Source organism: Gopherus evgoodei, chromosome 9, assembly GCF_007399415.2.
Source record: "Gopherus evgoodei ecotype Sinaloan lineage chromosome 9, rGopEvg1_v1.p, whole genome shotgun sequence".
In the NCBI taxonomy this organism is placed as follows: Eukaryota; Metazoa; Chordata; order Testudines; family Testudinidae; genus Gopherus; species Gopherus evgoodei.
In genome coordinates, this window is record NC_044330.1 from 69,609,197 (window position 1) to 69,637,110 (window position 27,914).

Sequence of the window (27,914 nt, forward strand, 5' to 3'; positions counted from 1 at the left end):
TAACTTCAGAACACCTAGTGGAACTGCAAAGGTTACTCCCGTGCATCATAAATTGTGGTTTTGAATTTTACTGAATTAGTTTTATAATACCCTGCAGCAGTGAGTTTCACAGGTTAATGCCTCCCTTGTGTAAAGAAGTCTGCCCTTGTATCTGTATGGAATGTGTTGCCTTCCTTGCCCTTATAGGAGGGGGAAGGGAAGGGGAGTTCTCCGCTGGCCTTCTCTGAACCATTCATTATTGCCTGTTTCTCCAGCAAATCACCTCTGGCTCTTCTCCCTCCAACTTAATAGGCCATGGCCCTGCCTATAAGAGGGCTGCTTGTAATAGTGGCTAAAAACACTTTTATTCTATTTTTGGATCACAGCTTTTCTCCCTTGCTGCTAGCATCTCTCCTTTCATTATTATGTATCTCTGTAATTACTGAGCCCTGCAAAGCGCTCTGGGATACAGTTTGCACCCCAGGAAAGACGTTAGACAAAATAAATCTGTATCCTTTTTTAAAAATAGGATTATTTAGAGCATCCTCATGTTATTGTTAGTTAGGAGCATTCTGCAAGAGGGAAAACAGAAGTGATTTTAACATCAAGTGAAATGGACATCACATGTGACTCACAGGCATCCAGTGCTAATGATGGTAAACTGGCTAAGTCTTGGGCATGCTGAAATGGGCATAGCCAAGCAGCATTTTAGAGTAACTAACTGAGATTTTCATATGTAACTATCTAGGCCCTCAGCTAGACTTAGCCAGATTTTGGGGTCATTTTGGGAGCCTTCCATATTAAGGTAAAATTCGCTCAAATATTAGAGCTTCTAGGCTGCAAATTATTCCATATATGGGAAGTATGTAGTTATTAGGACTGTTGATTAATCGCAGTTAACTCAAAAACATTAATTGCAATAAAATAATTAATCATGATTAATTGCAGTTTTAACCGCACTGTTAAACAATAGAATACCAACTGAAATTTATTAAATATTTTGGATGTTTTTCTACATTTTCATATATATTGTATTCTGTGTTGTAATTGAAATCAAAGTGTATATTATTCTTGATTACAAATATTTGCACTGTGAAGGATAAACAAAATAAATAGTATTTTTCAATTCACTTCATACAAATACTGTAGTGCGATCTCGGTGTGGTGAAAGTGCAATTTACAAGTGTAGATTATTTTTGTTACATAACTGCACTCAGAAACAAAACAATGTAAAACTTCAGCCTACAAGTCCACTCAGTACTACTTCTTGTTCAGCCAATCGCGAGGACAAACAAATTTGTTTACAGTTACAGGAGATAATGCTGCTCTCTTCTTATTTATAATGTCACCAGAAAGTGAGAACAGGCATTTGCCTGGCACTTTGTAAGCCAGCATTGCAAGGTATTTACGTGCCAGATATGCTAAACATTCGTCTGCCCCTTCGTGCTTCAGCCGCCATTCCAGAGGACATGCTTCCATGCTGATGATGCTCGTTAAAAAAATAATGCACTGTTTTACCCCCATTCTGCGATATATTTCATGTTATAGCAGTCTCAAATGATGACCCAGCACATATTGTTCATTTTAAGAACACTTTCACTGCAGATTTGACAAAATGCAAAGAAGGTACCAATGTGAGATTTTGAAAGATAGCTACAGCACTCGACCCAAGATTTAAGAATCTGAAGTGCCGTCCAAAATCTGAGAGTGACAAGGTGTGGAGCATGCTTCAAAAGTCTTAAAAGAGCAACACTCTGATGAGGAAACTGCAGAATCCAAATCACCAAAAAAGAAAATCAACCTTCTGCTGGTGGCATCTGACTCAGATGATGAAAATGAACATGCATCGGTCCACTCTACTTTGGATCCTTATCAAGCAGAACCCGTCATCAGCATGGATGCATATATTCTGGAATGGTGGTTGAAGCATGAGGAGACACATGAATCTTTAGCATATCCGGCATGTAAATATCTTGCGATGCCAGCTACAACAGTGCTATGTGAATGCCTGTTCTCACTTTCAGGTGACATTGTAAACAAGAAGAGGGCAATATTATCTCCTGCAAATGTAAACAAACTTGTTTGTCTGAATGACTGGCTGAACAAGAAGTAGGACTGAGTGGACTTGTAGGCTCTAAAGCTTTACATTGTTTTATTTTTGAATGCAGTTATTTTTTGTACATAATTCTACATTTATAAATTCAACTTCCATGATAAAGAGATTGCACTACAATACTTGTATTAGCTGAATTGAAAAATACTATTTCTGTTGGTTTTTTACAGTGCAAGTACTTGTAATAAAAATAAATATAAAGTGAGCACTGTACACTTTGTATTCTGTGTTGTAATTGAAATCAATACATTTGAAAATGTAGAAAACATCCAGAAATATTTTTTAAAATGGTATTCTATTATTGTTTAATAGTGCGATTAATCACGATTAATTTTTTTTTATTGCTTGACAGCCCTAGTAGTTATATAGTTTTAGTTCCAAAATATGATCATGTAGGCATGATTTGCAAACCCATGAGCACACGATTAACGTGTTTTGCCAGGGAGAGCCCCTGGATGTATGCCGCAAAGTTCAGGTCCATGTTTGATTTCCAGTACTTACAAAAGCAGCAAGGAGATTGAATCTAGAGCTTTGATTTGGACCCATTTCTATCTGGATCTGTTCACCAGGACACTTAAGAGAATTGCTCTACTGCTGTTGTGGATGACGCAACGTAAGGTGCTTCAGATGCTTATTTGAACCAAAGTTCTGAGCCTCAGATCCTGCTAAGCTGTAGTCAGAAAAGGGCCTGCACTAACAGTGGCTTCATAGGCCTGCACACAGCCAGTACACCTGCCTCAGTTTCCCTTCCATTTGCCCATAGCTAGAAATATCGTCTCTCTCAATGTCCAATTCAAAGGCCCGCCTCTGGGCATAATGTATGCATGTACAGTAATCCTGACAAAACCATTCTCCCCAAACCCCAATGCACAGCAGGTACAAACACAGCAGTTTTCCCATTCCCCCTTCCAGGGCCATCACTTCCAGGTCACCCGCCTAAGAGTCCAATCTGTTCCCAGTTCCTTTGCCCTTGTTCCAGGGCCCCACTCGCCAGGCCAACCATCAGGTCATTCTGTCCCACGACTCTGCTATCACAGCCAAGTCTATTCTCCCACAAGAGAGCTCCCTCCAGGGCTCCACTCAGATCTCTCTACTTCTCTCCCCTTCTCCTGGAATCTGCCCTCCAGCATCAAACCTCTCAGTTTGGCCTCAGCTTGCCCTGACCCAGCTCTGCCCAGGGGCCTCTGCAGGAAGAATCTGGGCCAGTCCTCCTCCACAGCTCCCTGGTCCGGCTTGCCTCACCTGTAGCTCTGTCTCCCAGTAACACTTGCCACTGCTCCTCTCTGTGTCTGGCAGTTCTCCCCTACTGCTTCCTGCCTCCTTCACAGGCCGCTCACTCCAGTTCTTCCTGTCTCCTTCCCTAGGGCCCAGCTGCCCTCTTTTAAGCCCCATTGGGAGACATTTGACCAACCAGTCACACAGCTGCATTAACCCCTTCCTTCATAAGGGGGCCAGGGCCAACGGACAATCACTTCCGCATTCCTCCAGGCCGCAGGGCTGTCAGGGACCAGGTCTGTTGTAAATTACAGCAGCCTCAGGGCTGTTCTAACTCCCAGCTGGTAACAGATCCCAAGTTACGTCAATTGGAAGCAGCAGAGTGCTCCAGCCTTGCCCACTCCGCCAGGCACATGCCTACGGTATCCCCTGTACTGAGGATAGTGGGGGAGGATGGGATGAAGCTACTCAGTTAGGGTAGCTTTATGGCCTCTTTGTTCAGGAGCCAAATGCTAGGTGCAGACCTCCAAGATATCATCAATGGCAATCAGCCATGTAACTCTTCAGAAATATCACCCACATTTGAATCATGAAGAAACAGTACAAATCAATTTCCCCCTGCCAACATACACACACACGCACATAAACACACACACTTTTTGAGGTTTCTTGTATGTCACTGATAAGAGTCAGCTATGTCTCCACTGGCTGATTTCAGATGGGGTTTTCCATTTCCCCCCTCCTCTTCCAGCAGGCATCATGTGAGAGGTTAGCCTGTGATAGCCTGAGGATGTTCCCAGCGTCAGCATTAGGGATCTGACCGTAGCTGAAACCTGCTTAGATACCATCGTATCTTTCTTGGTCATTCTTGGGACTCAACAATAAAAAAAATAATAATTCAATGGTAAAACAGGGAACCGAAAGATAAAGATCAAGTGTGTAAATTACTCCCCCTTCCCTTTGCGTCTTTGTGACCATGTATCCAGATATTAACATCTTCAGCTCACTTAGATCCCAGTCGAAGTGGGTGCAAAATGCCAGTCTGGGATCTCGCTCTGCCTTCCCCAGGTGACAGTATGAGCTGACAGAGCACTAGCATCCACGATGTCCCATTGACTTCAATGACAATTGTGGGACTGGACCATGGGCAAAGGTCTAGAACTCTGCATGATGATCTGGCAGTGTCTGGTGGGCTGCTCACTGACTGGCCCGTCTCTGCTTTGCTTTGGCAGCGGCAGCCCAGCAAGTGCGGTGCAGAGGAAGAAGAGGAGGAGGAGAAAGACATGGCCTCCACTATCCTGGAAAGCATCTTCCTGAAGCGCTCGCAGCAGAAGAAGAAAACTTCTCCTCTCAACTTCAAGAAGCGTCTCTTCCTCCTGACAGAAAGCAAGCTCTCCTACTACGAGTACGACTTTGAGCGTGGGGTGAGTCCAAGGGCCTACAGAAAAGCAGGGGACATCGCTAATGAGGCAAAGGAGGCTCTGCAGAAGGGTTAGCCCCACCAGGGTCTGATCCCCTGCTGGAAGACACAGAAACACTCTTTCCCTGGGTCAAGCAATGACTCCCAGTGGCAGCAGGCCAGGAGTGCGGCAGGTGCTCGGAGGGATAGATGTGAGGGGGAAGGGAAATGTATGGGTTTGAGGTTTGACCTAATCACTGTGCACGTCCGACTGTGTCAGTACATTCTGTTCAGGCAGAGATGGAGACTGGGGTAACAGTCCAGGCTGGTGCCTAGAGATTAACCCTGCAGCCAGCTTGGGTGCAGATCAGACTCCAAGCTTAGTGGCTGGCCCCTTTCTCTCTGTATAATGGGAACCCCGCTCCCCTCTCCTTCTCCTCCTCCCCCCCTCCTCCTAAACTCTGGGGAAGCTTGGATCCCAGATGCTGATCCATGCCCAAACTTTGCAGCTCACATCCCTCTCTAGTGTCATGGGGCTGCAACAGAGTCTAGGAGCTGACAGCTGCCTTCCCTGCTCACCAGGGTAAAAGAGCATGTGCCCTTCCAGGCATTTATTCCTGATGCAGTTTCTCAGGAGACTGCCAATACAGCTCAGAGCCCAACATCCCAGGATCTCCAGGGAACCTGCTGGTGGTACCTTGTGATGGCTCCAGGAACTGCTGGAGAGGAGTATCAGGCTCTGGGCTAAATCCTGCCCTTGGATGCTGAAGTCAGTGGGAATTACGTGTAGGTTTCTGGGGGTAGGGTCTGTGCTAAATTCTGGGGGTCTGAATCATGGGGGTCTTGTCTCCCTCCCCCCAATTCCTCTCCCTTGTTCTCCTTTACAGCGACGAGGCAGTAAGAAGGGGTCTGTGGACATAGAGAAAATCACCTGTGTGGAGACAGTGGTTCCAGAGAATAATCCTCCCCTGGAGCGGCAGGTGCTGGTAAGAAAGGAACATGTCCCCATTGCTGACATTGCCCCCCTCCTCCCATCCCCAGTGCTTCCTCCCAGCCCAGCTGTCCCTGGCAGGAACACAGGCCGATGGCAGCCCTTCTCCCCACCGTACTTGCAGGGTGTGCCCAGCCCCTGTGGGGAGATTCCTGCCCCAGTTCTTCGTGGAAAGGGAGTCGAGTCCTATGTCAGCCCCCCAGGAACTGGCTGCAGTTCCTCTGGGGAATTAAGGTGGGGTCTTCTGGCTGCAGGCCCCTAGGGAATTAGGGGGCAAGGCCTTTTCCAGTCCCCTTAGGACATTGGTGGGAGGTTCCCTGATTCAGTCCTCAGAAAATGTGGGAGCTTCCCACTCCATTTCCAGATGGGCATTTGGAGGTTGCACTCTAGTCATCTGGGCACACTGGCCCCCACTGCGTGGCTGTTCGCCCTGTTGCTCTGTCATGACAAATGGGATGTTAGGTAGAGCATACGCCAGAAGCAAGTCCTGGTGTAGGGGGTAACTGCTAGCTGCTTTCCCAATCTCATAGGCCTCTCCCAGCCCTGATGCCTGGAGAAGCAGAGTCAGGGGAGCAGGCTTTGGGTTTTTCTGTCTACTGTTAGCTCTCATACTGGCCCAAAGGCCTCATTCTGAGATCCCTTGGTGCCTGGGCAATGGGCAGGGTCTGTGTGCTCTGACATGCCAGAGGGTGGCGAAAGGCTGTAGCAGATTAAGATCCCAAATCTCCAAAGACCGGGGAGCTGCCTGTATTACAAAGCCCTGGTATCCAGAGCCATAGAGCACACAGCAAATTCGTTATACAGCTCTAATCTGTGGAGCCAACAGGACACTGTGCATATCCAAGCTAAGGGGTTGGTACTTGGGTACTGCAGGCACTGGTAGCAATGCTCCAGACTATAAATCCACCTTCTCTGTCTGTCTCTCGAAGAGAAAGGGGGAGGATTACAATGAGATGGAGCAGATCTCGATTATAGAGCGGTTCCCGTACCCCTTCCAGGTGAGTCACTCTTCCCCTCAGCTCCCACTGGTGCTGGCTGCAATGAGCTCATCCTTGCTTTGCATGAGAAGGCAGCAGGGATGGGGTGGAGGGTAGGGCTAGTGTTCCTGTGCTTTGCTGTACTGGGATCACATGCAAGGTGCTGTGCTTAAACCACTTTGAAAGTGGGGTAGGCTAACCAGGAACACTGCGCTCTTACTCCAGAATCAGAGTACCCACACAGGGTGCTAATCTGGGATAGCTATTGTGCTTTGCATTCGCACCCAACCTTAATCTGAATTAACTGTCAAGTGTAGACAAACCCTTAGTCCCTCTGACCCTTAACTTCCCATCTGTACAATGGGGATAATGGGACTGCCCTACCTCACAGGGGTGTTGTGAGACTAAATACATTAAGGGACTGGGAGGTACTCAGACACTGCGGGGACCAAATAAAAACTAGATGTTGATGTGAAACCAGTGGGTATGTACTTGGCACAGCTCAGCTTGCTGCCACCTGTGCTACTGTGGCAACGCTATTTATACTCACTGTAGCTCAACGAGCTCGTACACCCCAGCTCATAGTGTGGACGTAGCCTTAGTTTCTATTATATAGTGTTGCTTATACAGTAACTTTCTCACAGTTTTACTGTGCTGGCTGTAATGTGGTAGGTACATTGGTGTCTGAGCCAGGGTGAATATCTGGGCGTGAGGTGCACCATTTGAATCCAGATCCAAACTTCCCCCAAATTTCAGATCCAGAGTTTTGGTTCTACCCACAAGAGAACCTAGGGTCTGCTGCAGAGTTTGGATCTGAGGGTGTTCAAATCTGCGGATTTGGTTCAGGCCCATCTCCAATATCTTGGTTAGCTGGTTAGCTACAAACGGACACAGTTTTCTGGATTCTAGTTCTGGAGACTTAAAGACATTTGGCTCTTTGTGGACTGAATTCCATATGAATCTCCCCTCCTTAGCCCATCTCTGATCCAGTCATAAACTGCAATTGGGCCCCATAAGCTCCCTGTCCATTCTCTGCTTGTCTGAGTCCCGTTTGGTGAACAAAGCAGCCCCTGACATACTGAAAGTCAAAGGAGGAAGTGGAAAGTCTTGGGGGAAGGGGCTTATTTATAACCTCCTGGTCACAGTCTCATAAGCACAGCAAAGGGGCCAGAACAAAATTAAAGGGGTTATGCTCTGCAGCAAAAGATTAAAGGCCCCTGTCCCCACCTTCTCCCCTGGCTGCTCTGGAGAGCGTAAGTCTGTTTGTCTCGCAGGTGGTGTATGATGAAGGACCCCTCTACGTCTTCTCCCCGACAGAGGAGTTACGCAAACGCTGGATCCACCAACTGAAGAATGGTGAGTCTCTGGCTTTCACAATTAAACCTTTTAAAAAACCTTACATCGGGCAAGGCAGGTGCCTGTATTCCGCACAGGGCAATGACATCAGCTTTGGGCTAGAATCATCATAATTTCATTTGAGCTGGGACCATATTGTAATGATGCAGCATAGCAGGGCTGTAACACTTGTGGGCAGCTGAAATCTGATGGAGCTGTGTGTGTGTGTGGGCTTGCATGTGAGGGGGGAGACTAGCTGTCTGAAATGACACAGGGAAGTTCACACATGCAAGCCGGAAGGATGTCAGTCTGATAACGGGGAAGTCAGTTATTGCATGCCAACCCCCATCTTCTTCAACAGCAGGCATTTAGCAAAGCCTGTAGTTCAGATCAGCTCTTCAGCTGGGTGACAGTGCTGTGTTCACACTACTCTGCCTGGATCCTACCACTTGCTTCCACTCTGTCTGGCAGTGTGCCCTGGTCTCCCCATTAACCATACCCCTGCATCGGCTGTGCCTTCAGCTCTCCACGCTGGAGCCCTTAATGTTACTCCTCAGCAACTGCTGTCTTCAGTGGCCAAACTCAGCCCAGAATAACAGAACTCTGGTTGCCCATCAAGTGCCACACACTGAACGCAGGGCTGTTGCTAGAGAACACGTGGACTAGCTGGTTCTGGCTCCTGGGAGAGGAGGGAGTGTCCCTCCAGTGAGGGGTGGTGCTGTGCCGCAGTACCATCTGTGACAGTTTGCCATGACAGTCATGGAACCTTGCGTGCGGGGACATCGGTGCATCTGATGCCTAGTAAAAAGGACAGAACAGCTGCTTTAGTACCTGGTCCTGGAGGGGTTTCTGAATCAGGAGAGGCTCCTGAACAGGCAGGCAAAGTGAGACTTGCACAAGGAGGGAGTGAAATTAACATTTCCAGTGCCACCACACAGAGTTTAGCAGCCTCCTCTGCCCTGGATGTGTCTCCAGATCCAGAGCTGAACTTCCTCAGCACACCGGAGTTTCCAGTTGCAGGGCTAGAGTGGGCCCCATTTGGGAGAAAAGGGGCAGCTTTCAGAATTAACCACCCATAGTCACTTTTCCCACAGCAGTTCTTTGGAAAGGCAACAGGCCAGTACAGTGACAGCTGTGCAAGGAGAGTGAGGGCTTTACAGAGTTTGAGTTAGGGGCCCCCTTCTCTCCCTTGCTCTGAGCTAAAGGAGGAAGGGGTCTGCCGGAGGCAGGATGTAATTACACAGTCAGGCCCTTAGTGCGACTGTGCAGCAGCTGGCTATGAGCTGCTCTTGTTGACTCCAGGGGGAGTTGCTCACAGGGTGTGCTGCATAATCATGTTGTTGGGGTATGTGGCTCATCAGAGCAAACTGCTGAAACTTCCCAGCCTTTGTGCATTTCTATTTTAATGCATGGGCATCATACCAGCCCAGCCTCTTGCTGCCTGGACTCCTGGGGCCAGAACCTCAGGCCTGGCCATTTGGAACCATTCAGGGAAGGGGAACCACAAACATGGCTGTAAGTATGTCAGCACTGCAGTTAAATACCCGTGGCTGCCTGTGTCGGCTAGGGGGATGTTTAATGCACTGTAGACATTTGGGCTGGAGCCTGCTTTCTGGGACTCTTTTCCATCCCAAGACAAAACATCTACGCCACAGTTAAACAGCCCCGTAGCCTGAGCCCCATAAGCGCGGCTCAGCTGACATGGGCCAACAGCGGGTGTTTAATTGCAGCATGGGCATGCCTTTTACGGTTCCCTGACCCTCCAGTCACTGGACACAGGCCTGGTACTGATGAACATCGTAGAGTAGCCTCAGGGCTGCCATCAGCGCAGTTCAAAGGCGTTGTCCTAGCAGCCTGGGATTGCAGGACTGCAAGGGCGTTCCAGCCACACTCATTTCTCTCAGCCATCCCCCCAAGCTAGGGGCTTTGAGGACAGTGTTGTGCTGGCTTCACTCCCCTGAAGGATCCTTCTGCACAAGGAGAGTCCACAGCTGGACAACCAAGCCAGTTGTCTGGTTTCTATTCCTGGGGCAATGCAAAGCAGGCTTACTGGGGCTGAGCATATAGTTTTTAATGTCTTCCCCCCTCTTGTCTTTCCAGCACAGCTGCTGAAGTATCAGTAGTATTGCCAGTAACTCAGCCCACTCAGATCCACCACCAACTCCCCAAGCACACTGAGGGGTACAAGGTGCTATGGTCTCAGAGCTGTTCTAAAACCCTCTCACACTCCCCTTTGTCTGGTCCTGGCTTGTCCACTGGAGTCTCTGATTTCAAGACCATTGGAAAGCCAGGACTTGCCAAACCTCAGCAGACCAAGGTACATCCTGCTGGAGAGCAGGCCTGTCTCACCCCTCTCTAAGCCAGTCAGAGAGAAAAGGCACCCAAAGGAGAAGAAGAATGACTGAACACGAGACAGGCCAATCCCCATTGCCTGAAGTCCTGAGGGAGGGCTGAAGGTTTCAGGTAATGGGGGATTGGGTTATCGGGCCAGCAGGCCTTGATGTCTGTGTTCGGGGTGCCCAGGTGATAAAAAGCCAGCTGATTTCCCATAGGCTCTGCAGCTCTGTGTAGGAGCTCTGCAGCTTCGGTCAAACCCTGGGGGACAGATCCAGCCTTTGGATAACTGACAGTTTGGGGGAACTGGGCTTTGGCTCTCCAGGACACTCAGATGTCCAAGTACTGAGTGTGAGAGTAAGGCCTAGATAGAAAAAAAATAGGTAGGTGCGACTGTGATTCAAAAGGGGAGCATTGAGTGAAGAGCTGACGTGAGTTACTAAGGAGCCTCCCATCCTTTTCATCTGATTGTTTATTAATTGTATTCTGGGAGCACCTAGGAAGTGAAGTTCTTACCCTTTGTGGAGGAGGCAATGCCCATTGTACAAACAGGCTTTCTCTTCTGCTGCAGTGATCCGTTACAACAACGACCTGGTGCAGAAATACCACCCCTGCTTCTGGATTGATGGCCAGTACCTATGCTGCTCTCAGACAGCCAAAAACGCAATGGGTTGCCAGGTCCTGGAGAGCAGGAATGGAAGTAAGACACCACCTTCCACCCCCAGCCCCTCCTCTGTGCTTCGGTTCCTCGCCTCGTCTCTGGAAGGCAGGTCCGGATCACCTTCCGAGCGTCTCACCAGCCACTGACCCTGATGAGTTTTTCAGCTTCTTCTTTTGATTCATTTCTTATCTTAAAGGTTTAAAGACCGGGTCTCATCGCAAGACAAAGAAGCCTCTTCCCCCAACCCCTGAGGAGGATCAGGTATGAGAGGAGTGGCTGGGATCAGTACTTATCACAGGGTGATCTGTCCCCTTGGAGAGCAGTGGGGGACTGGGACCAGCCATGCCTTTTCGAAGGCATTTCAGAACAGGTGGCTCCAGGATCACCAGGTGTGCCAGCCTGCTGAGCATTAGGAAGAGAGAGAGAGGCCAGCAGGAAGGTTCTCCTGTTCCAGGCTCCTGATGCTGGCAAGCTAGGGAAGACTGAGAGTGCTCAAGCAGAACCCCAGGGAGGAGGGCTGTGGAGCCCCTGTGGCAAGGGGAGGCAATTGAGCCTAGGGGGGCAAGGAAAAGGCCTGGGGGAAGGTTGCATCTGGGGCCAGAGTGGGATTGGCAAGACCCCCCTGCTGAGAGGGAACTGGGACCCTGGGGAGAGGTGAAGCCCTGAGCGAAGGAAGGCTTAGAGCTTGGACAGGCCAGAGGAGCTGTACATATTTTGTAAGGACTCAATGAACAAGACCCCAAGAGGAGACATGTTGGTTCAATCCCTTCCTGGGTGCAGGTGAGTGCACTGGAGAAACATGCAGGGGGAGCTGAGATGGGACAAAGGCAGTGCCAGGCCCGGGGTAGCACGCTCAGGGACCCAACCCTAAAACAGTGCTCTGTACTGCACGCGGTGAGGGGCAGGACGCTGGGCCCTCACTGTGTTCTGTGCCTCCTCACACCCTGCAAAGATGATGCTGAAGCCATTGCCTCCCGAGCCGTCTTCCAGCTCTGCGAGTGAGCTGAAAAAAGTGGTGGCACTGTACGACTACCAGCCAATGAATGCCCAGGACTTGCAGCTGCAGAAAGGAGAGGAGTATTTCGTCCTGGAGGAGAGCAACCTGCCCTGGTGGAGAGCCCGGGACAAGAATGGGTAAGAGCCCTGGCGTGGATAATGTGGGGGAGGGACCTAGCTCAGCCACACATCACCCTGTACACTCACGATCCTGCACACACTTAGCCCCCTCCTGAGAGCACCCCCAGAGCACATGCATGCCCACGTACCCCTGCACGCAACTACCTCACCCACACATGGGGGTGCCTCCCTCAGAATGGTGCAGGAGCCAGTGGAGAACTGTCCCCAGCATCCTGCTCACTGAAAACTAAATGTAGGCAGCCTCTGCTGCACCATGCAGACACATGCTGGCAGAGTCTGTGCTGGGGACAGCCCCCTCTGGGTGGGGCCATCCCAGGCCTGCTGCAGCTCCATGGCGCAGGCTAACAGTCTGTGCCAGTGTCAGGGAGGGAGAGGCAGCTCATTCACTTGGTTCAGAGGAAGGAGGAGGACTGCAAGGGACTGGCTGTGCATGCCCTTGGTATCAACCTGATCCAAAGCCCACTGGAGTCCATGGAGAGACACTCTTTGGCCCCAGTGGGCTTTAATCTCTCTGTGGCCATTTTCCACCAGGATTTCCCTAAGGAGAGTCTGATGGGTTCTCTCTTCTCCTGTAGGAGGCAAGGTTACATTCCCAATAACTACGTCACTGAAGCCAAGAATTCCCTGGAGATTTTTGAGTGAGTATGAGAAGCCATAGGGCCAGCTGAGGATTCGGACTTCATTGAGACCTCTCTTTATTAAGTCGTAGAGTTCAGCTTTTAACATCAGAGTCCCCTGCCGCTCTCATACCCTCTGCCCCACACAGAGCCCCAGAGCCTTTCATTCCTACTGTGCTTTTGTCACAGGCCTGCTTGAGGGTATAGCACTGGAACATGGGGCTGGAGAATGGTGACTGCCTCCCGAACAACCAGGCCCTCTGCATAGGGTGACCATATTTCTCTCTGCTCCCACCCCCTGCCCCGCACAGGGCTCGCAAGAGCTGCCCTCCCGACACTGCCCGTGGCGGGGGCTGACCTCCACACCACGCGGGTGGCCAGCTCTGAAGGCAGTGCTGCCTGCCAGCAGCAAATTTCTCTGCTCTCCTGCTGGTGGGCACCGCTGCCTTCAGCTGACCCCTGCAGACAGCAGCTGCTGCTCTCCTGCTCTGCCTTGCAGCCAGGATAAATGTGCAGTTTTGGTGAAAAAGTAGGGATGGCTGAGACAGAGCTGAAAAGTGGGACTGTCCCGCAGGGCCGGCTTTAGGCCAATTCAACCAATTCCCCTGAATCGCGACCCGCGCCCAAGCCCCGCTGGTGCACTGTACCAGGGTGGCCTGGCTTCCCCAGGGGGCAATTTAAAGGGCCTGGGGCTCCCAGCAGGGACTGGAGCCTCAGGCCCTTTAAATTGCCACCAGAGCCCCACTGCTGGAGCCCTGGGTAGGGCTGCGGGGCTCTGGGGGCTATTTAAAAAGTTCGGGGCTCCCCTTGCTTCTACCGCCCCGGTCCTTTAAATAGCCGCTGGAGCCCCGCCACTTCCCCAGGGCTCCCGCGGCTATTTAAAGGGCCGGGGCGGTAGAAGCAGGGGAGCCCCAAGCCCTTTAAATAGCCCCTGAGCCCCGGGCTGCTGCTGCTACCCCGGTGGGGGAGGGAGGAAGAGGGGGGCACTCACCATACAGGGTGGGCTGTACCTCACCCCCTGCCCGCAGCCCCTGCCCGCAGCCTGCCCGCAGCCCCCTGCCCGCAGCCAGCCCCTGCTGCACCCCCTGCCCTGCCCACAGCCAGCCCCTGCCTGCAGCCAGCCATGCACCTCCTGTCCTGTCCGCAGCCGGCCCCGCCCCCCCTGCCCGCACCAGCCCGTTTCCAGCCAGCCCCACCCCCCCTGCCCGCAGCCAGCCCCTCCCACACACCCTGCCCTGCCCGCACCAGCCCCGCATCCCCTGCCCTGCCCGCAGCCAGCCCCACACCCCCTGCCCGCCCATCTCCAGCCAGCCCTACACCCCCTACCCTGCCCGCACCAGCCTCTGTCTCCAGCCAGCCCCGCCCCCGCTGCCCTGTCTCCAGTCAGCCCCGCCCCGCCACCCACAGCCAGCCTCTCCCACACACCCTGCCCTGCCTGCACCAGCCCCACACCCCTTGCCCTGTCTCCAGCCAACCCCTGCCGTACCCCCCTTCCTGAAGCCAGCAGTCCCGCACTTCTCTGTCTCCAGCCCTGCCAACCCATGCCACACCCCACTGCGGCCCTGCCTGAAGCCAGCCAGCCAACCCCACAACCCCCTGTCTCCAGCCATCCCCACACCCCCTCCCTGCAGCCAGCCCCTGCTGCACCCCTTGCCCTGCCCGCACCAGCCCTGCAGCCCCTGCCCTGTCTCCAGCCAACCCCTGCCACACACCCCTGCCTGAAGCCAGCCAGTTCCGCATTTCTCTGTCTCCAGCTCTGCCAACCCTACCTCCAGTCAGCCCCTGCCCTGCCTCCAGCTTGCCCCATGTCCACTGGTGCCTTGCAGTTCCCAGGGCAGTAACCCTGCACACCTGCTTCAATGAGGGGGGGCAGGGAGCAGCTGGGACCCACACGTGCACACCCTAGGGTGACCAGACAGCAAGTATGAAAAATTGGGTCAGGGGGTGGGGGGGTAATAGGATTCTATTTAAGAAAAAGACCCAAAAATCGGGACTGTCCCTATAAAATCGGGACATCTGGTCACCCTAGCACACCCTCAGGGAGTGGTGGGGACCCAGACATGTGAAACGGATCTCATTTCTAATTCAGACCCATCTTTTTAAAAAAGAACTTTAGGTAGGGTTAGCATACATCCGTATTTTCCCAGACATGTCCAACTTTTTGGTTCTTAAATCGCCATCCAGGAGGAATTTTTTAAAATATGGACATATGGAAACCCTATTGGTATAAAAAAATACATACTGTGGCACATCCCTTAAATTAGAACTTTTTATAGGGAACCTGTTGCTAAGAAATGGAAAGGCTTTTTTTAACTTTTTCTTTTAAGTCATCCCTGCTGGGGCCCCGCTGAAAATGTTCAAATTGGGCCCCGCACTTTCTAAAGCCAGCCCTGCTGTCCCAGCCAAAACAGGATGTATGGTCACCCTACCTCTGTGTCACCAGTGAGCTGTGTGTCCACCCCCACAGTGCTTCCCGTCCAGGGGCCTCTCCCTGATCACAGCCATGTTTTCTTGTTCCAGGTGGTATTCAAAAAACATAACCCGGAGCCAAGCTGAGCAACTGTTGAAGCAAGAGGTGACTGAGACATCAGCAAAAATAAGCAACCTAGCTCTGCTGGAGCCTTTCTCCACTGCAGTCCTTGCTGGGCTCTTCTCAGAGCCCAGACCCAATTCACTCCAGCAAGGAAAGCTATGTGTCACCCCCACAGCATGTTCTCCTTGCTCTGGCTCTTGCCCTCTGAACCCCAGCAGGACACAGCAAAGCTGTCATGTTCTGCTAGAAGCAGTGGAACCTCGCTGTCATCCCAGCTGAAAGGATCAGAGAAGTGCTGGCACTGGCTTGGCTAGTGATGCTGTTTCAATAGGAATTAACATCATCTTGAGGCTGGGCCAGATCCCCAGCTGGTGTTGATCATGGTAGCTCCATGGAAGTCTGTGGGGTGGGTCATTTTACAGCAGCCGAGGATCTGACACGATTAGGGTGACCAGACAGCAAATGTGAAAAATCAGGATGGAGGTGGGGGGTAATAGGAGCCTATATAAGAAAAAGACCCCAAAATCGGGACTGTCCCTATAAAATTGGGACATCTGGTCACCCTAGGCATGATGTGCAAGACTATAAAGCTGCTGCCTCCTTTGAGCTAGGCAGGGGTATGTTCCTAACACTAGGAGGCAGCGCAGATCCTGCTGTGGAATGGCTTTGCCAATCAGGCAGAGATGGATGGTCCCAGAGGGCTGCACTGCAGAGTCCACTAGCCCCAGCCCAGCCCAGGCAGGGATGGCCAAATCCAACAATCCAGTCAGAAGACAAAGCAAAATGAACCCAAGGGATCTACTCCAGGCTGAGGGGAAGGAGAGCTTGTGCTGGGCTCCCCATTTGATTGTGGAGACGCTGCCCTCTTTTCACCCCCTTCCAGTGAGCCAGCTCCTCAGAACCCAGTTCACTTTAACCTTTGCCTGTCCACTCCCCTGTGGAATGAGTACGAGTGTGTTTGGGGGGGGAGGGTTTGGAATCTCTAGTTCCATCCCTTGTTTCCTCACAGACATCCAACCCTGTCCTCCATGCTGAATCCCGTCATCCCCTCTCTCTGTGTTTCAGGGGAAAGAAGGAGGCTACATTGTCCGAGATTCCACCAGCAAGACAGGAAAATACACAGTCTCTGTGTTTGCCAAGTCCTCCGGGTAAGCACCATCCAAGGCTGTTTTCCTTTCATTAGACACAGTATCAACAACTGGCTCATTTCTGTCCCGTTGCTGCCCCCGGCTCTGATGCCCGCTTTCCAGGCCAACCTCCCTCACTAGCTGGCACCCCCCTCAGTCACTGACTCGGAGTGTGATTGGCTCCGCAGGGACCTGCAAGGAGTCATCCGCCATTATGTGGTGTGCTCCACACCTCAGAATCAGTATTACCTGGCAGAAAAGCACCTCTTCAACACCATCCCGGAGCTCATCATGTACCATCAGCACAACTCTGCAGGTGAGTACGCAAGAGGAAAGAGGACACGGGCAGTGCAGACTTATGTAAGGGCCCCATACCCTACCCAGGCTTTGCATCTCCCTCTCCAGCAATGGGACCAGAAGGGGTTGAAGGCTCCCCTATCCAGCTGACCTCTGGCAGCAGGACCCAAGGGAGAAACAATTCATGTCATGGCATGATTTCCCCCTTCCCTATCGCTGGGGTCCCTAGAAGAACAGAAGCCCACAGGCATGATAAGAAACCACCTCTCAAAGAGGAGGCAGCAATTCAGAGGAGGGTGAAACAGTCCAAGCGAAGCCAGGATGAAACTCTACCTTTGCATTCGGTGGTGCTACTGTGCGCAGAACAAGCATGCAGGGACTGGTCTACTAGAATGCTCCCAGTGGCAGGGTGCCATCCCAGAGCACCCCCTTGTGGCACACCAAGACCCTGCTGGCATTCTCCCCCTTCTCCTTGGATTCAGAAATAAAAAACTCACATCCAGAGCTTGAAACAATATTCCCTTTCTCCTGGAGTCTGATTTATTTGGTGTAATGAGAATCCCACAAAAGAGTTCCTGCTTAGAGTCCAGCCCTCCTTAGAGCTGAGCAGAGTTCCTGTTGGGCAGTGCTCCTCAAGTCAGGCCAGCGGTAGCTAATGACATCCAACCAGCCCCCGGGTGAGGGGCCTCTTTTTACCTTAGTCCTTTTCCGTGGGGTGGGAGAATTCAGTAGGCAGAAACCTTCTCTTGCTAGTGTCTCTAGGAGTGCCTCTCTTTGGGAGCAGCCCTTCTCTGTAAGCCTGCAACCCCCCAACTGAACTCCTAGGGACTCGCTAGTCAATTGACTGCACAGGAGGTTGGTTGGCAGCTAATTGCTTACAGGTGGCCTGAGGTGGGCTCACTTGGCTTAAAGACAGGAAGACTGGTCTGACTGCCTTTAAAGGGGCCAGCCACCCTGTGGCACCCCATTTCTGAACGCTGTCACACTCTAGGCCCCAGAAAGCACAACAGGACAGGCAGTGCTGGAATTCAAAGCAAGGACTGTAGGTTTGTGCTGATGCAAGAATATCCTTGTCTTCTGGTGGATGCTGGAGTTGCGTCTTCTTTTCTGGAACGTCAGGGGGTACATACAGCAGGGATGTACCTCCATCACACTGTAACCCCTTTGCTGTGTTTCAGGGCTCATCTCCAGACTGAAATACCCTGTGTCGCAACAACGAAAGAATGCCCCCTCCACAGCAGGACTGGGCTATGGTAATGCCCGCTGTTCTTCCATATGTGTGTGATGGTATTGCATGTTACCACTTGTGTCTGCCTTCAGTGCTACTGCACCATTCCCTGCAGTGACGTGCTTCTCCCCTGCCAGAGCTCTTAAAAAATCCCCTACCAGGTTCCTTCCCTTCTAGGACAGGCAAGGGTTCGGGTGGCTGCGAGGTCTCCCTGCAGTCAGTACACCTGCACCTTTCCCAACAGCATCCCTTCTTATGCATATGTTTGTCCAGGTGAGTTACTTCCACATCATTGCCCATGCTGCTGTTTGTTACAGGGTCATGGGAGATTGACCCGAAAGACCTGACTTTCCTGAAGGAGCTGGGTACTGGGCAGTTTGGAGTGGTCAAGCATGGGAAATGGAGAGGCCAGTTTGATGTGGCCATCAAGATGATCAGAGAGGGCTCCATGTCAGAGGATGAGTTCATTGAGGAAGCCAAAGTCATGATGTAAGTGGCAACAAATCCTGTGTGTCTTCTGTGGGGTCTTTACTACAGAGATGTCTCATTTGGTCTTGCTACATCCTCAGAATTCATCCTCCAGGTTCATTCACTCCTGGTCATTCCTGCACTGCTCCACCTATGGACACCAACCCTGCCCTGGAGGAACCGCCCTGTTCTGCGATGAGAGGCCACTGCCATTCCCACCTCCTGAGCTTCCTCCCCACAATTTTGCTAGCAGGTGCCAGTTTTGGAATGCTTGCCCTTGCCAGGATCTCAGTCTCCATGCTCCTAGCATCTCCTCAGCCACTTTCTGAAGTTTAATTTCCTTTCTTGTCCTACAATGCAGGAACTTGTCACATGAGAAGCTGGTACAACTGTATGGTGTCTGCACCAAGCAGCGCCCCATCTTTATTATCACTGAGTACATGGCCAAGGGCTGCCTCTTGAGCTACCTGCGGGAAACCCGGGGGCGGTTCCAGCCTTCTGAGCTGCTGGAGATGTGCAAGGACATCTGTGAGGCCATGGAGTACCTGGAATCCAAGCAGTTCCTGCACCGAGACTTGGTAGGATCCTAAGGAACGTGATGAGTGACACATGTCCTGTGCTGTGAGAATCACTGGTTATCTTTAAAGAAGCCTTAGCTGAACTTACAGACAAACCAAAAAACATCTAGTTCTCCTCAGTGAAACTAATGGGTGGTGAACTGAGAACAAATAACAGGAAACGATTCTTCACTTAGGGTGTAATGACCCTGTGAGAGTCACTGATGTGGGAGGTCAGAGTCATATCCTGGGCTGGACAACTCAATGGTTGATCGTAGTTGTAGTTAGGTAGATTAAAGATAGGGAGAAAAATCAACTTCAAATCTCATGTTCTGGACAATCAGCGGATTGCTGCAGGGGTCAGCAAAGAATTTCCTCCCAGGAAGAGCCAAGGGCTTAGCATACTTTGACGGTTTCATCTACTGCTGGAGAGGATCTTGGGTTGGAGGAACTAATGGACTGAGTCAGTGAAGCAAGTTCTACATATTCCTTTACATTAATTTGACCAGTTTGATTTGAGTCCATCTTGTCCATGAGCATGTAGAGGCAGCAATGCAGCCTTCTCTCTGCAAAGCATCTCTCTCACCCTCCTTTCCCTCCCAGAATATGAGAAGTGTGTACCGTATGTACAGTCCAGCCCTCCTAAGCCTCTGCTCCTCTTGTGGTTTAGTAGAGAGACTGAAGAAAGCACAAGATTTTTCAACCACACTTTTGCCCACCTGGTGTTCTCAGCAAATAAGTAGGGCTGGAGGATCTCTCTGGTCTCAGGCAGTGGTAGACATTGCTTTAGGCAACACAGGCAGGATTCTGTTTGAGTCAAATATAGTAGAAAAAAGAACAGACTCAGGCTGTGTCTTCGTAGCTATGACAGCGTACCCCCCTAGTATAGATGCAACCTACCCAGACAGAAGGGGTTTTGATGTCAGTATAGGTACACTACCTCCCCAAAGTTAGCTACATCAACAGAAGCACTCTTCTTCCATCAACAGAGTTGTGTCTACACTTGGAGTTAGGTCAGGGTTGTGTTTTTTTCACACCCTGGATCGATGTAACTATGTCTAGCTATGTCAACCTAACTTTTAAGTGTAGGCCAAATCTCAGGACCGCATTTTTAAAAGCAGGACTCTCTTTTTACATCTGAAATTTGCCAATGCAGTTAACGTCACCTAGATGTCTGTCTGTTTGGACCCCCGTATCAGGTAGTTAAAGCTCTAATGTAACAGACCTGTAAATACCTGTGGATGTGAAAATGAGAAAAATTATTGGCATCCATAAACTACCATTGCAAAATCGAAGACAGCTTTAAAAGTCAGGGCCTCAGCACTTGAGAGATATTTGAGACAGAAGGCTGCAAATTTAATACAAGAGCTAAAATGAACCATTCAGCTGGGTAACATGTAGGCAGAATTTCCATTTCCAATCCTGATGCTGGAGAGTTAGTTAAAGGACCTGGGAAGATGGTGAATAGGGTTAATGCTGCTCATAAAATCTCCATCCTGGCCTGATCTACCTTGTAGCGATGCAGGAATGGTGTCAGCTGTGGTGCATCTGTATCTGCCAAGTCTTTCTGACATATCTTGGGTGAAACACCAACTTCTGCTAAGCTCAGTCCTCTTCTCCCCATAGTTAGTGTGTCAATAACATGACCTAAAGAAATCTTAGTTCATGTTCCTCCATGACATTAGCTGCCATGGTGCTGTGGTTTGGCAACCAGTGCCTTCCTCTGAGCCCCTGGAGACCAAAGCAAGCCATTCTGTGCCAGGCACATTGTTTGATATGGGGGATGGTCACTGCTGCAGTGATTCCCCCTTGGGGAAGGGCTTTGTGTATTTCATATGCCATATTCAATGCTGATACTATGACTCTTCCCATCTCTGCCTACAGGCTGCTCGCAACTGTTTGGTGAATGACCAAGGAATTGTGAAAGTCTCCGATTTTGGCCTTTCCAGGTCAGTTTGCATGCATGCACATGCATCTCTCTTCCTTTCTCTTTCACACTTTTTCTCTGCATCTCTTTTATCTTCTTCATCCCTTTCTCACTCTCTTCCTCCTTCTCACCCTTGTTTTTCTTTTCTCCCATTTCGCTGTATTCACCTCTCTTCATCCAAATCTCTCACCAAGCTTTTTCTCCCTTCTTCCTGTCTCTTCCCCGATCACTCGCTCCTCCACCCCATCCATCTCATCCATGTGTATTTTCCTCCCGCTCTGTCTCTGTCTTGTCTTTCCATTTCCCTTCAGGCTTGACTGGGTGCAGGAGAGGTTCATTAGATGAAAGAGTGAATGACTGGGGAAAAAGCGTGAAGCAAAATCACATAAAATGTGTATCTACTGCAGGTATGTCCTAGATGATGAATATACAAGCTCCATGGGATCCAAATTTCCAGTCCGGTGGTCTCCCCCAGAGGTCCTTCTGTACAGCAAGTTCAGCAGCAAGTCTGACGTCTGGGCTTTTGGTGAGTTGAGAGGACAAAATTTCAAGTTGCTGACAAGGAAAGAGTGGTTGAATGAGAGAATCAGCTCCTCTAGGAAACTGCTTCCGATATGATCCTGTGTTCTTTCTGCCCCATGAACTGTCCATGTACATTTCTGTTTGATAGGGGTTCTGATGTGGGAGGTTTACTCCCTGGGAAAGATGCCCTATGAGAGGTTTAACAACAGTGAGACAACAGAACATGTCACCCAAGGACTGCGTCTCTATCGGCCTCAGCTGGCCTCAGAAAGAATTTATGCCATCATGTACAGCTGCTGGCATGAGGTAGGCCTTATTCCCACCAGTACACATTCTTCGTGTCTGCCACAACCCATCTGCAAGTCTGCATAGTCACTCCATCCAGTGGACCCAACCTTGCTTAGCAAATGCCATCTGGTCCTAGGGGGGAGGAAGGGAAAGAAGCTTTTTATCACAGGCCTGTTTTACACTTATAATTTATACAGTATAGCTGACTTGGTTAAGGGTATGATTATTTTTTTTACCAGCATGGCTAAATCAACAAAATCCTTCTGGTACAGATGCAGTTATTGCTGGTATATTTACATCAGCGAAACTTTCCTAGCATAGACAAGACTCCAGTAGTTATGTAATCATGGGTTTCTACTTCACTGGTATTTTCCTCTCTGCGTTTTTTTGTTTCAGAAAGCAGATGAGCGACCAACCTTCAGGGTCCTTTTGGGAAATATCCTCGAGATAACAGATGATGAACCCTGAACTGCTACTTGAACCAAGCTGCCATTTATTAGTGTTTATTTTTGCCATTTTATCTTTTCTGTGACTAACAAACCTGCCCTAACAGGCACCGGAAAAGTCCTAAAAGAGCCCGCCATACCTAGAAAGGCAGAAAAAATCTGGATCCACCAAACAGCATCGGACCCTAGCTTCTCCCACAATCCAACAACTCGTGTTGGAGCCCTCCTGGTACTAAAGAGAATAGCAACCCACTTGCTATAGGTACAGATCAAGAACCTCCCTGGAGAAAGGATCCTTGAAAGCAGCACTTCACTGCTGCACTGGGCTCTTGCTACAGCTGAGACTGAAGGGATTATAAATGGCAATAGCCAGGTACTAATGGCCCATGCAGGAACTACGAACAGAGATTGATCAAAGAGACATAGAAACTAGGGATTTTTGTAAAATAAAACAGTACAAATTGAGAGGAATTGGGTCACTGAGATCCAATAGCTCCTGTCTACTCCAGGAAAGAGCCTGTCTAGTGTGCAGCTCTGGTATGGTTGGCTAGGCAGTGGCCCACAACAAGAGAGTGCTACTAGGTGTGCTTGCCATTCTGGGCAATCAAGAAAAGGCATTTCCAAAATACTGGGATGGGGGATGGCTTCCAATCTCCATGGCCCGTCAGTGGTGATCACAATTGTGACCAAAGTGGTCCCTGTTGCAGGCAATGAGGCATTATGGGACAACTGTTGGAGGACTGATAGGATTGACAGAGGTTGCACAGTATCTGCACCTTCACAGCATCATCCCCAGTAGGACCACATGGCTACCTGTCAGTCAGGGAGGTGGTTTTGCTGCATTGCAGCAAGGGGGAGTGTATGTTGGTCAAAGACAAATCGGAGCATGGACACATGCACACAGAGGCTGAGACGAGGCGACTTATGCCAACCTACTGTGCGGTGCATTTTGGCCTGAGTGACCTGCCTGGCAGGACACAGGTGTCTCCTTGCAGCCCAGCACCTGCCCAGCCAGCCCCTAACCCTGCAGATGCAGGCTGGCTGGGACACGTTGGGCCTGGGCCCAGCCCCCCACCCCCATCGGCATGGGCTGGCTGAGGTACGTCTCCCTGGGACCCACCACCCAGGCCCCCAGCCCCACAGGCACAGACTGGCTGGGCCATGTTTCCCCCACGTACAGTGACCAGACAGCAAGTGTGAAAAATCGGGAGGTGGGGGATGAACTGTTCCCGGAGATTTTCCCCCCAGCCTGACATGACGTCATTTTCTTAACATAGCTTATTAAAATCTCCCCATTGCTGTCAGTAGTCCCAGGGAGATCGATGCCGATTCTGGGAGACTCCAGGACAATCCTTGCGGGTTGGCAAATCTAACGCCTACATAAGACAAAGCCACAAGTATTGGACATCTGGTCCCTGTGCCCCGGGCCTGCCTGGCCAGAGCCCGGCCCCAGGAGCTGGCTGGGGGGCGCCCTCCCGCACCCCACGCTGGGCAAAGGCTGCTGCCCGCGGAGACCCGGCCCGGCCCGCAGAGGGCGCAGCAGCTTCGCTTCCCCAAGCGGCAGAGGCGCTTTGATTCCCTCCCCGGGCTGAGCCCGCCCTGCAGACTCACTCTGAACACCAACCCCCACCCTCGTGAATGAAGGCGCGCGCCTTGGGTCATCCGCCGCGCGCGGATTGGTTCGTCACTGGCTTCGTCACGAGAGCGAGGCCTGGTAGCCCAGGGGTAATAGTGAGGATGTTCCGAGCATGCGCAGTGCGGACAATTTCCCTCTTGAGCATGCGCGGTGAGGTGATCATCCCCCTCCGAGCAAGCTGCTGGCAGACACGTGAAGGTCGCTCCCGGGGGCGAGCTGTGTGCCCGGAGCCCGGCATGGAGGCCTCGTCCCCTGCGGGCCTGAGCGCCACTGACCCGCAGCTGCAGCATTTCATCGAGGTGGAGACCCAGAAGCAGCGCTTCCAGCAGCTGGTGCATCAGATGACCGAGCTGTGCTGGGTAGGGGCCGGGGACGGGGCCGGGCGGGTCTCTCCGGCAGAGAGGGAGCGGGCGGCAGCCCCAGGTGCTCCCCGGGGAATGGGGGTCCATCACTTCCCTCCACTCGCTCGGGGGTGATCGGGGTCCCCGCCCCCTGCCCCATCCGGAGCTAGCTGCGCGCATCTCGCAGGTGCGGCCCTTGCTGACATGCCTCCACCCCCTTCTTCCATCTGGGGCTGTGCTGACAGCGTCCGGGAGAGTAGAGGGCTCTAGGCACTAACACGAGGCTCGCTGTGTGAGAGGGGTAGGAACTCCCCACTACACGTGTGTGTGTGGGGGGGGGATGTTGCTGGAGAACACGGAGGCACGTCCAGTCCCAGTAACCTGTCTCCCCAGCGCTGGTGGGTGGCGATGGAGAGGGAAACGCAAGACAGAATTTCAGCGTGTATCCAAATGTCCATCACATCACAAGAAGACTGCAGGTGTGAATGGATGAGGAGCCCATAACCCTAAGAGTGTTAGGGTAGTATACCCGGAGAGTCCTTGAGACTAGTGGCTAGGAGGGAACCCGGATATATAACTGTAATTATCCTCTGGGATAGAGCCAGGGAGCCGCCTTTAAACTCTAGCCCCAGAAACAACTTTCAGCTAGAGATTGCATCTTTACTCCTGGTAGTGAGACAGAGCAGCAGCATTGCAATCGGTATACCCAGGCTGTTGGGGAAATCATCTTGACTTGTAAATGGAGCACGTTTGCTGAACATAAGAGGAAACTTGGCGTTAACGTGTCAAACTAGTAGAGTCTAGGCTATTTGCCATGGGTAGGCAGAAATTCTGAACAAAGTAGTAGTGTTTCAGTAACTGCTGACCCTTGCCAAGGACGGGGGAAGCCAGGGACAAAATAGCTGGAGCTGCCATTCTTTGTAGAAAATGCAGGGAGAGCAGAGGTGCAGCTTTCTGTGAAGGGAACTGTGCAGCAGGAGCTGGAAACCTCAACGGACAAGACAGGAGCAAGCTGAGAAGAAGGGGCAGGTGTCTGTACACTCGGGGCAAGTCTTGTCTACAGAATTAAGTCAACCTAAGTTACGTGGACACACAATCACCTCAGTAATTGAATTTACACATCCACCCTATGCTGCTTGGGTCAGAGGTGTGTCTCCTCATCAGGAGCGCTTGCACCACTTTAACTGAGGTTAGTAAGCGTGGGGAATTTCAGGGTTTTTGAAAGGCAGCAACAGTACACGTAAGCAACCCAGTGTCTGCACTGACACTGCATCAGCCTAACTACATCGACTTAAGTGCTTCGCCTCTTGCAGAGGTGGAGTTATTAAGTTGATGGAGTGAGCAGGGTACAGTGGTGGGAGCTACATTTTAGTATAGACTCTTACAGAGTTAAGTCGATGTAAGCTGCCTCATATTGACTAACTCTATTGTGTAGAGTAGACCAAGCCTAAGTGTCGAGTGTAGAGAAGCTTGACAACACAGGTTTTCACCCTCTTAGTTGACTTAGTTCTCAGGCTTGTAGGTGTCAGCTTATTTAGGTTTGACTGTAAAGTGGGCCAGTAAGCATTATGGCAAAGCATGCACTGGGTGGGAGAGAGCCAGGACCTTCCCCTTTGCCAAAGCTACTGCCTATGATGGATCTGCTGTTCCAAATAACAAACCTTTTTGTTTGTGAAGTGTTAACTGCGTAGGTGGTGACCCTTTCTTGACTCCTCCTCTGACTGGTTCTTTTCATGTCTTGAGCAGGAGAAATGCATGGACAAGCCTGGGCCCAAGCTGGACAGTCGGGCAGAGACCTGTTTTGTGAACTGTGTTGAGCGCTTCATAGATACCAGTCAGTTTATTCTGAACCGGTTGGAGCAGACACAGAAATCCAAGTCAGCCTTCTCAGAGAGCCTGTCTGACTGAGCAGGGCATGGACTTCTCTGTTCCCTTAATACAGAGAACTGCACATCAAATGGGAGAGAGAGAGGAAAAGGAGAGCGGCTGATGGGACAGCTATAGAAGACAAGCCATGGGGAGGTTGGCTCCTTCCTCTATCAGATTCTAGAGTGCCCTGTCATCTGAATGAGCTGAGATCAGCTTTTTGTTTTGTCCTTTAAAATGCCAATCTTGTGAAAATCACAGCTAGACAAGAGAGCCTGTAACAGATGCATATTTACTACTCTACTTGGTGGTGTACTGTTCTCATTCCCACTGACTACCTTTCATATACTGGCTTCACACTGGGATTGTGTGGACAGTACTTCTTAGGTCAAGCACACTAACTCCAAAATGTTTAACTAGGGGAGCACACCAAGATATCTAGGAGGAAGTATTCAAGTACTGGAGACAGTGGGGAATGAAACACTAAGTGAAGATTAGGAAGGGGACCACTACCTTAAATGGTCCTGTATTCAGAATCATTTATGATTAACCCTCCCCTAAGAGAGAGACTAGTGAATCTTGGTCTTAAAACCAGACTGCAGCTGAGTTGATCTGTGCCTTCCGCATGGCTAGGGGAAGACAACAGCTTGGGTTGCAGGACTGCACCACTCTACTGTCATTTGAGAGAAGAATTTGCCTAAGGATGTAGCTATGGGATGAGATTTTAAGCCTCATTTAAGATAGTCAGTCATGTGGCCAAGTAACAGTTGTTTCAACTAGAAGTGCAACATTGTTAAAATTGATTTGTTCCATAAACTGCTTTCTCCTGATCACTGGCATAAATATTAATTGGATCAATTTTTTAAATTAGCTTGTTGTGTTTAGGTAGGAGGGCTGGTGGGGATGTCAGACCTACCTTTCACCTCTGCCATGGGTGCAGTCTTTCTGCACATTCCTTGCCTCCTCCATTTTGTTCACCATAAAATAATTTTTGGGCAGAGAGAATATGCAGGCTAGTTCTTACAAATAAACACAATGGATCTGTTCTGACTTGAAAGCCTGTATATCCTATTGTGAACTCTGATTTGCTGTTCACAGTGGTCTTTCATGGCCTCTGTGACTGGATCAGCTCCTCTGCCAACTAAAAAACAAAGAAATCCACCACTTAGTAAATCTAGTGTTTGTGAAAAGGGATTAAGTCCACTTCATCCACAAAGCAGATAAAATGGTGCAGATTTCCTTAGGCAAAAACCTCTCTTATCTAACCAGACTACTACCTCTCATAAGAAGGAAATTTGTTCTCATGACCATTTGATCCTCTGTGCCTTTGTAGAGACTCATCCAACAAGAGGAGTGATTCTAGTTGGGGTTTCTGAACCAAACATTTTCTCCCACAGGAAAAACACCTTCCATCTCCTCTTACACAGGTTGCTGAAAAATCAGCAACTGAAAAGCTTAGTTGTGCTATTACTCTTCCCGGGAAACCCCAAATAAATTATTGAAATCATGTTCCTGCCTGTCTGCTGAGCATAGTTGTGACTGCTATTTCTGAGTTCTACAGTGGAAGCTAATAAAGCAGTACTTTAATATGCCTCATCAGGTGACAGTGCTTACCGATGTAAGTTGTCTGTGTATTACCTACCCAGGGGAGAAGTGCCATAGCTGGCCTTCACCTTTTGTAGCAGTTGTCTACAGTGATTATTTTTCTGAGCCATTGCTTGGATATATGAGCAGGTTCTTGGGCTAGTTTCCACTGCAGTCTTGCACAACTTGTATCCTCCAGAGAACAAGTGACTGACTGGACCAATGAGACAAGTCAACTTTCTTATTATCTCTAGCCAATCCTAGGACAGAGCTAATCTCTAAATAACAGCTTTCTGATTCTTGTATGTAAATTCACACCACAGAGTATGTCTATAC

At 50.4% G+C, this 27,914-nt stretch overlaps 2 protein-coding genes across 4 annotated transcripts in view; both read left to right on the forward strand.

Annotated features, from left to right (window-relative positions):
• BTK (Bruton tyrosine kinase) overlaps positions 1–22,616 on the forward strand; it is a 29,832-nt gene extending 7,216 nt beyond the window's left edge. For all 3 annotated transcript variants that reach the window (XM_030576213.1, XM_030576212.1, XM_030576211.1), the window contains 18 exons: positions 4,540–4,731; positions 5,594–5,692; positions 6,627–6,695; positions 7,949–8,030; positions 10,915–11,043; positions 11,201–11,265; positions 11,957–12,138; positions 12,717–12,779; positions 15,279–15,333; positions 16,357–16,439; positions 16,607–16,734; positions 17,894–17,968; positions 18,261–18,432; positions 18,773–18,989; positions 20,853–20,917; positions 21,303–21,421; positions 21,566–21,723; positions 22,102–22,616. In XM_030576213.1, the coding sequence (XP_030432073.1) occupies positions 4,591–4,731; positions 5,594–5,692; positions 6,627–6,695; positions 7,949–8,030; positions 10,915–11,043; positions 11,201–11,265; positions 11,957–12,138; positions 12,717–12,779; positions 15,279–15,333; positions 16,357–16,439; positions 16,607–16,734; positions 17,894–17,968; positions 18,261–18,432; positions 18,773–18,989; positions 20,853–20,917; positions 21,303–21,421; positions 21,566–21,723; positions 22,102–22,173 (1,974 nt within the window). In that variant the 5' untranslated portion in view covers positions 4,540–4,590 and the 3' untranslated portion in view covers positions 22,174–22,616. The remainder of the gene's footprint in view (positions 1–4,539; positions 4,732–5,593; positions 5,693–6,626; positions 6,696–7,948; positions 8,031–10,914; positions 11,044–11,200; positions 11,266–11,956; positions 12,139–12,716; positions 12,780–15,278; positions 15,334–16,356; positions 16,440–16,606; positions 16,735–17,893; positions 17,969–18,260; positions 18,433–18,772; positions 18,990–20,852; positions 20,918–21,302; positions 21,422–21,565; positions 21,724–22,101) is intronic.
• Positions 22,617–23,894: 1,278 nt separating this feature from the next.
• On the forward strand, positions 23,895–27,590 carry TIMM8A (translocase of inner mitochondrial membrane 8A). Its single transcript, XM_030576223.1, has 2 exons — positions 23,895–24,146; positions 25,875–27,590. The coding sequence occupies exons 1-2, from the start codon at positions 23,931–23,933 to the stop codon at positions 26,034–26,036; spliced, it is 378 nt and encodes a 125-aa protein (XP_030432083.1). The 5' UTR covers positions 23,895–23,930; the 3' UTR covers positions 26,037–27,590.
• The last annotated feature ends 324 nt before the right edge of the window (positions 27,591–27,914 follow it).